The sequence below is a fragment of the Ictalurus punctatus genome, chromosome 6 (assembly GCF_001660625.3).
Source record: "Ictalurus punctatus breed USDA103 chromosome 6, Coco_2.0, whole genome shotgun sequence".
Taxonomy (NCBI): Eukaryota; Metazoa; Chordata; class Actinopteri; order Siluriformes; family Ictaluridae; genus Ictalurus; species Ictalurus punctatus.
Window position 1 is genome coordinate 732,501 of NC_030421.2, and position 9,389 is coordinate 741,889.

General features: G+C 38.0%; 1 protein-coding gene across 1 annotated transcript in view; it reads left to right on the top strand.

Annotated features, from left to right (window-relative positions):
• The window catches only part of LOC108266906 (cAMP-dependent protein kinase catalytic subunit PRKX), an 11,251-nt gene extending 8,802 nt beyond the window's left edge, over positions 1 to 2,449 (top strand). The window contains exons 7-8 of the mRNA XM_053680665.1: positions 541 to 618; positions 1,694 to 2,449. Of these exons, the coding sequence (XP_053536640.1) occupies positions 541 to 618; positions 1,694 to 1,819 (204 nt within the window). The 3' untranslated portion in view covers positions 1,820 to 2,449. The remainder of the gene's footprint in view (positions 1 to 540; positions 619 to 1,693) is intronic.
• The last annotated feature ends 6,940 nt before the right edge of the window (positions 2,450 to 9,389 follow it).

The window sequence follows — 9,389 nt, forward strand, 5'->3', positions numbered from 1 at the left end:
TAGGAGAAGTTTGAATTCTCAACTTCTCGTCTTTTTTTTTCTTTTTTTTGTATTGCGTAGAAGACAACACTTGTGTGAAATTAGCTTAGAACGTTTCCCTTCACTGAGACACAATTTATTTTATATCTTAAAGGTGGAAAAGGAAAAGGAAGTGTTCACGAAGAACAGAAACTAGACATCTGTATTTGTGTCTCGTCTCAGCAGGAGATTACAGTCCTCAGGATGTGTGTGTGTGTGTGTGTGTGTGTGTGTGTGTGTAGTGTCAGCTGAGTTAACACAGATTTTTTTTTGCCTCTTAACAAAGCAAATGGTGTGTGTGTGTGTGTGTGTGTGTGTGTGTGTGTGTGAGGAGAGTTTTCAGTTCGTTACATCTTCACTTTATTTCATGTTATATATAACTATAACATGGTGGCTAATTATAAAGGCATGCAATCCAAATACTACAAAAAACACTGTGTACTGATCATTTTATTGACATTTCACTTGATCATTTGATTATTGTTATTTTATTATTTATTTATTTATTTTTCCTGTTTTCAGGGTGGAGCCGAGGACGTGAAGAGCCACAAATGGTTTCGGTCTGTGGACTGGGACGTCGTTCCTCAGAGAAAACTAAAGGTATTTAAAAAAAAAAAAAAAAAGGATAGTTTTTTACAGTTAAGTATGCGGGACACATTCAGAAATATTGGCACCCTTCAAAAAACGATGAGAAAATTAGACATGGATTCAGAATAAGTTTGGGAATTTTGTTGTCCTTGACCAGCTCTGGGGATTAATATGAAATGAATCACCATGTAGAAAAGCAAAGCGCTGTACAGAATGTGTATAAAAACACCACTAACGTGCTGTTTGACAGTTCGTCACGTCTGCAAAAACAAGCAAAAAATTTCATGATCATCTAATTAAATGCCCCATAGAACACACACACACACATATATATATATATATGCCCCGCCCACAGGGGCATGTCTTGCTCAACAGTAGCTCATTAGCAGTAAACCTGGTTGGTCAGTGTGTTTTTGGCTGCGTGTTTTCCTGCACACTTCACTTTTCTACCCAGGATGAACTTTTTCACACTGTCTGTTGTTACCCAGATGAGGACGGGTTCCTTCTGAGTCAGGTTCCTCTCAAGGTTTCTTCCTCTTAAAACATCTCAGGGAGTTTTTCCTCACCACCGTCTCCACTCAGTGTCTTGCTCAGTTGGGATAAATTCACACCTTTTAATATCTGTACACCGTGTTGATATTTCTGTAAAGCTGCTTTGAGACAATGTCTATTGTAAAAGCGCTATACAGATACAATTGAAATGAATTGAAAAAGTGAGTGGCGTTTATATATTTGAAACCGGGCGGAGTTTGTGCCAGTTTTTGTCTTACCAACTCGGTGCCACTGTCTGTCTGTTGTTTTTCTCTCTGGGGAAAATATTAATTGTAGGGGTGCCAATAATTTTGAAAGCATTGTAACCGAACACAATGTTTATGTTGTAGCTAGCTCACCGAACTAACGTTGTCCTGTTGTGATTTGTGTTTTTACTCATTTCTTATTAAAACGAACTTTAAAATAACTTTAAAAATATTATTGAAGTTATTTCAAAATCTTTCTAGTATTTACTGTGGATTTTTTTGTTTAGTTTTAAAGTGCTTTATTTGTTTATTTCTTATCGGTAATTTTGCTTTTCTTATATCCGAGTTAGCCGATCATCATTCCGGAAGTCGCGCACGAGGGCGATCCGTCCAATTTCGAAGCTTATCCTGAAGAAAAGCGCAAAAAAGAACCTGCCGTTTCCCCGCGGGACTTGGAACTTTTTAAGAACTTTTGAATACGAACGCAGATATTGATACTTCTTTACGTGTCTTTTGCATCTTTTCACTAGGGGCATGTGCCGATAATCGATGATACGATACGTCTCGCAGCGTTGAACGTGATCACACTATTGTTACTCATGGAGTCAGCGTGCGTTTCTGGAATACACGCTGCTTTTGATGGCGTTAGCACTCCTGAGATAAAGCTAGCTAGTGACTTTCACACAGTTTACTGGGTTAAATGTTGGACAATGAAAAGGAACTACGTAGCAACTTTTCAACAAGTACATTATAATGAACTATGGCAAAAATGACGGTGAGATATCGGCACGTGTCTGTCTCCACTCGGTCTTGTTCTACTGTGTCATGTGTAGACGTGTAAAGTAGCTATAATCTATGCACTTTGTTAGATGTTTTGTTTGTTATGCAAATGCACATAACCTTTATTGCAAGTTATTCCAAACATACCTGCCTATTCTCTGGGAATGATTATGCAACTTATGTGTATGATCTATGCAGATCCATTTGTTTAACTCCATACGGTTTGACCTGTCTCGACGTGATCGTGTCTCAAGCTGTAATTGTATGCGTACGATGCTAATGGAACTAACGTTATAGCTACTCTAGGTTTGTTTGATGTTATGAGATGCTTGATTATGTAATAAATAACATTTTTTCAAAAGATGTTTTGCTTGTGATGAGTTGTTGAGCAGTGAAATGTCAAGTGCAAAAAAAAATCAATGAAAGTCCAAAGTGAAACATGTGAATGTATCAGCAGTGAAAGAGCTGTGATTGCTATTTTAGGGTTAGTTTTGGGCGAATGAGGAATAAGGAATGAAACACGTAGGGGCACGCTGTTTTAGGAAAACACCTTGCTCAGCTTGCTCGTTTGCACCCCCTATAGGCCAAGAATGTAACCAAAAAAGCATATCGCAGTCGTACATTGTACTTCATACTTGTTCAGCTTGGTAAGCAGTGTATTGGGTTCGCTAGCAAATGACGTGTTGGATGTGAATCCAAATCCCAGCACCGCCGAGCTGCCGCAACCCCTAACCCTCATCTGCTCTGTGCTTGATGAATGACGTAAGAGGGGCAGCAACGACACTGATATTACACTTTACCCTTCATAGTGCTGATGCCACAATATTCTATACATGGATAAAGGTCACCACTTTTTTTCTGAAAAAGAAGAAACCTACCTGAGGAAGAAATTTCAAGAGTTGAATTGCTGAATGTTCTCCTCCTGAATGTTCTCCTCCTGAATGTTCTCCTCCTGAATGTTCTCCTGCATAGCTTTGCATTATTTTTTTTCTACTGTCTGTTTGGTTCCTAGCTACTATGAAGGATCCTTCTTCCAGGCAGCTGAAATTCTTTTGAAGCAAAGGATGTTGTGAAAGCAACCGTTACCCCGGAGTACAGAGATGAAGACTGCTATAGTGTAGTTCTCTTCCGCTGCCTAAGGCATTATAGTCATGCTGAAATCCCCAATTCCCCAAGTCATGCAACCTCTGACCTCTGCAGGTGGCAGTATGCTGGGAGACTGAGCACTGGTCCATACCCAGTAACCATGCCAGGAGGATAATTAAAGATGTCGGTTCTTCCTCATGTTGTTCCCAGTGCAGTGAGAAACAACCCATTGCCATGATGTTTAAGTGAACACTGTAGAAGTTCTCTCAACTGGAGGTTCAGCACGGTTTTGAATGGAAGTTCTGGGAAGTCATTGATGCACTGGGTGGTGTGTTTTATCTCAAAAGAATTCTCACCGGGAAATGTTACTACGGACATCGAGGTAGATGATTGCAGAGGAAGTCAAATTTCCTTATTCCTGCTCACACTGTAACCTTAACCTGAACATCTGCACAGGGAAACGTTCACACGTGTTGTTTTCACCATTACAGTCTCAGTTTCTCTCTGTGTGTCTCTTCCGTACGAGGTGAAGAATGCAGTCACTGGAATTGGAGAGAAAACTGCTGGAGGATGATATCTGTAGCCCTCTGTGGGTTCTTCCAAAACATAGGAACTGTGTTATCCTGGTCAGGGCCTAGGCTGGACTGAGTCGTAAAAACACACACACACACACACACACACACACACACACAAGCTACAGTATATAAACAAACAGCACTACCGTATCCAGATTATAGGATGAGACATAAAGATTCCCTGGAGAAGCTGCATTCTTTATGATTTATACTCAGGGATGTTTTCTGCATTTTAATTGCATTCCTTGTTTTTTTTCCTGCTCTCGGTGCTGCTTTTCCTGAGTTTGATTTTTTTAAGGCTTCATAAAATAATGTGCATGTTATGAATTCTAACTGCATATATGATAATAATAAAAAATAATAATAATAATAATACATCTTGAAATGATAGAAACTTCCTGTCTTGTTCCTGAGGCTTAACGGTCTTGGCAGTGGTCCTAAAAAATGTTCCAGGTGTTTGCTTTTTTTTTTTTAAAACCCCATATTTCTCTCAGGCTGTTCATCTGGCTGCTCATGTCCTTCTTTATCTGTTCTTTTCAGCTTGGGGTCAAAATCAACATTTTTTTTTTTTTTTATAAGAGTGAAGAAATAATAAAAATGATCACTGTTAAAATATTTATAATTTAGTAGACTAATTATGGAGAATAGCAATCTAAATAATAATAATAATAATAATAATAATAATAATAATAATAATTAGTCTTACAAAACCTTTTCCTTGGCCTGTGGCAGTGATGGAACAATTACAGATTAAGAAAACACATTTTTGATTCATTTTACACATGAGTAGTTGGACTGTCTGGTTCTTGTGCCAGAACTTCTCAACCAGTGAGGGACATCTTGAAATTCACAGCACAGCAGATCAGCTGAGACGAAACCTAACATTTCTTTCAGAGAAATCCAGACGCAAATCCAGTACAGAAGTTGGGCCGTAGATCTCTGTGTAAAAGATCAGCGAAGGCTTTTCTGAGTGCAGATTATGACATCATTGGGAGAAGAAGAAGAAGAAGAAGAAGAAGAAGAAGTATATGTGCACGATGGCAGCAGGAAGGCCATGGACATTTAAGCATCATATAAAATCCAGCCACACTAACATCACGTTAAACTCATAAAACGTCCCTCTCCCGACTAAAATGAGGGAAGGGAAGTGACTATACAAATACAAACCCAACAAGTGCTTTGGAGTGATGCTAGGAGTCGACATTTAACTCATAACAACTAAAAATGAGTGCAAGGAGAAACAGTGGACATTAACACAATGTTTATCAAGATGAAGAGAATGTACACCAAACGTTTAATTATAATATTAGCTATATAGAGATATTATAAGGCACATTGAGAATTAGAAATTTAAGATATGTTCTGAAGTGCGGCTAACAGTAATTATCCTCACGATCATGACTGCAATACAACTTTCATTCCTCATTAGCAACGTAAGCTTTGTTAGATTGATCCGCTTTGCTTCCCAACAGTGAGAATATATTTGTGACTAAACAACTCTAAGGCAAGCAAAAGAGGAAAAAAACCCACTAAAACCCACTTATCCAAGGAAGTGGTTATGTTTATGTGTATTCGGAGCCTGAGGTGTAGGATTTAACATGCTTATAGCTGTAATTAACAGCATTACAGCTCTTTAATTTTCTTTAACACTTTCATTTATCACATTTAAACCCACTGAAAGAGGGCCATTATCACCACATGCTCATGATTATGGGATACGTGTGGCCTCTCAAACCAGACGGGGGATATGAGCTGTCTAACAGTTTGCGACGTCGGATAGTACTCATGACGTAAAATGGCTAAGCTACAGCCAAACTAGCCTTTTGATAAAGTAGCTAACTACTCTACAAGCTAGTAAGAAAAAGTATGGAAAGTCACTTTTCTATCTGTAAACCATAAAATTTCTTCCTTTATGTGTAAATGTTTCATTTTGGGTTTGCATACGTTCCAAATAAACGTGTATCTGTTGCCGTGCTAATCTCGAACATGTGTTCTACGCTAATTAGACGTACTGAACTCACTTCCTGACAGATACAACGTTAGGATTTGTTCATTCAAATGTTCGATGTTGTATTTTGTGAAAAGGTACAGGATTTTTTAAAGCTACAGTAATAGTGTAGCTAGCTCCTCGCCAACATTACACATGCTAACCCATTAGCTAAATCTGCTAATCTAAAGTGTTAGCACATTGATTAGCGCTGTGAGGTAAAGGCCAGCATTTGTTCCTAGATTAAAATTTTTTTATATTTTAGCAAGGTGCTACAAATGGATGTTTTAGTATTTAAAATAAGCATGACTCATCATTTTAGCCTTTTACTACATGTACTACGTGTACTCTTACGAGTAATTTTCCTACTTTTTCTGCATTATTACTACAGGAGCAGCACTTTAACTCAGCTCAGTCTGTTCTGTACTCTTTCCACCACTAGGGACCAAGAAGTCTTTTTATTCTTTAACGTCGAATTAGCTTAGTTTCGTTTAGTAAATGTAAGTGACGTATGAGGATGAGGAAGTGGGAGGCCGGTGCTATATTTATGTCGTTTTTTACTCTCTGTGCTTTTTCACCACAGCATCATTGTGTACTAAAGAGAAACTTCCACTGTACACACACACACACACACACACACACACACACACACACACTCTCAGTAGTAAGCTGTCTGGGCAATTATCACGCTTTGCTTTACAACACAACTCTTGTCTGGACGTGTAGCAGCGCACTGCAATACACAATACACAGATAATATACCAGTAAATAAAAGTAAAGTGTATAATAATAATAATAATAATAATAATAATAATAATAAGTTGTATAAAGAAAATGGGATAATTGTAATTCGCTCTAGATAAGGGTGTTTGCCAAATGCCGTAAATGTAATATATGTGTGTGTGTATATTACTCAATAAAACAGAAAATGGTAATAATTTTTGTGTAATTATGTTTCTTATGTGTAATAATTCCAGGTGTGAGTGTGTTTAGGACACTAAAGGGGTTGTGTATAAGTTAGAAATATATATATATATACATAGGGCGTACGGTGGCTTAGTGGTTAGCACACGAGGGTTGGGGGTTCGATTCCCACCGCTGTCCTGTGTGTGTGTGTGGCGTTTGCATGTTTCCCCGTGCTGCGAGGGTTTCCTCCCCCAGTCCAAAGACATGCACGGTAGGCTGATTGGCATGTCCACACTGTCCATAATGTATAAATGTGTGTGTGAATGTGTGTGTGAATGTGTGTGTGAATGTATATTTGACGGATTGGCACACAGGATATTTTCTCATCAAGTCTTGGAATAGGAAAATGATATTAAATGAGATTGAAATCCTCCAGGATGTGTGCAGTGCGATGACTCTCCACTCGTACAACCTGTGCGATCCTATTCCAGCTTCCAGATGAGATAATCAATCACGTCTGAGACGTCTGAACCTGACTGTATAACAGGTCTCTTTTCCAGCCATGACGTCATGACAGATGTGTGGAAAGGAAGGAGAACTTCCTCAGCCATCTGCACTTGCTTTTCTCATCGGCTGAAGCGTTGTCAAGAAAGTCCCTGTTCATTTAGTGGCCTCTGATCGTTTGTCTTGGCTTTCAATAAGAGCCTTTGTTTTCTACTATTTTCAAACAAACGCTCAAAATGAGCTGCAATGTGTTTCAGAGAAAGAGAAAGAAGAGGCTTGTCATCCTGGTGGAATGGTATACTTTCCATCTCTGTGTTGTAGATGAGCACTGACACTGGAGACTCCTTCAGTAAATGTTAAATATGCATCTCCTAACAGAAAACGTCACCATAATCAGCCTGTGAACGATCGGTTCTATAGAAGCCGTAACACATTGGAACAATATACTTATGCAGTTATAAAAATTAATTAACACCTACAACTGTGCTGAAAAATACCCTCATAGTGATGGCATTAAACCTGCAGAATCATCACTCTCTTATTTCAGTGGGGAAATATAAAATCTATTATTTGGTTGTTGTTGTTGTTTTTTGCCTCGGATCTTTGTATATAGCTGTATATAGTGAGTGAATAAAATAAATAAATAAAATCTGTGGTACTTTGGGCTTCCATGTGGTTTCAGTCTAAACCACATTAAACTCTGCTGTGTTATATTGAAGAAAAAAGGCAGTGTGTCGTTAATGAACTAAATGCACAAAATTGTTAAGAAAGGTTCAGACATAAGACTTAATAAATCTACATTTGTATGACTGAAGGTAGAAATATAAAACCAAATATAAATCAGGAATAAAACAACTAACATCTGTTTCAAAGCGAATTATTTGAAATATGTTCCTTTACGTGATCTTTGAAGTAACTGTATATTAAGTACACAGAGCGTTCTGTCTGTTCTGTAAGAACAACCTGTTTGGTCATTATTGTTAGCTTGCATGCTAAGAAGAAGAAGAAGAAGAAGAAGCAGCAGAAGAAGCATCTCCTGGAGTTTATTACAGTATTAATGAGTCGTGTTTGGTCAGACATTAAGTCTGCAGGACAAAAAAAGGCCATGTTCATTAATATGGGAGCGTATTGGGTGAATGCTTCAGTGAATGCTTTATCCTGGTTTAAATGACTAATTTGCCTATGTTTTGGGAAATATTATCAACTAAATTCATTTCAAAATATTGCAAGCAGATACAAAATAAATAGCTGTAGGAGTGGGTGTGATCAGGGTGGCCAACTTACAGACTTTATCACTTGATTCGATCCCTTTTTATGTTCCCAATGATCACCATGCTTCCCAAAAAACAATCAGTGATCGCCATGCTTCCCAATAACCAATCAGTGATCACCATGCTTCCCAATAACCAATCAGTGATCACCATGCTTCCCAATAACCAATCAGTGATCAACACAACTATTTAATGATCATTAAAAGAGAGTTATTCCATCTGTATCCATTTCGTTAATGTTTACTAACCTTTCGTGTTTACTCACTATCACTGCTTCATTTCATTCTGCAGTCTTGACAGACAGGATCATCTTTTGTAAATACATAAAAATTGAGTTTGTGGTGTCATGACCAAAGATATCTTCTTTCTTCATTGTGTCTTGTGATAAAACCCTGTTCTATTCTATTTTATTCTATTATATATAGTGTTTCAGATCGTTTTCCTTAATGCACCCTACTTTGTAATGTGATATGCCAGTGATCATGATGAAGCAATGAACATGGATTTACATCATCTGATGACCTCTAGTAACTCTGTGTGTGCTGTGGATATTTTCCTCTGGACAGAAATGTCAACACTGAGTGGGATTGATCCGAAATCCTTTGGGAGCGAGTGTGATTGGGGAAAAACAGTCCTGAAGTTAACGCATGAGGTCAGAGTGTATTATTTGTGGCAATATGATGGACGTAACTTGCTGGGGACAATAATTAGCAAGAGCTAAATATCTAAACATCTAAACTGTGAAATCAGTGAAAAAGGTGAATGAATGTGAGGTGAATAATATTGAACTAAAGATCCTGTGCTTTATCTGTGTGCCTAAAGGTAACAAAACCCATATCCTTTGTTATTTATTTATGAAGCTGCTATTTCTCTCAGGGGGCCTTTTTTTCTTTGACCTTTTTAAGAACACATTTACAGCATGGCCAGAGGGATCATG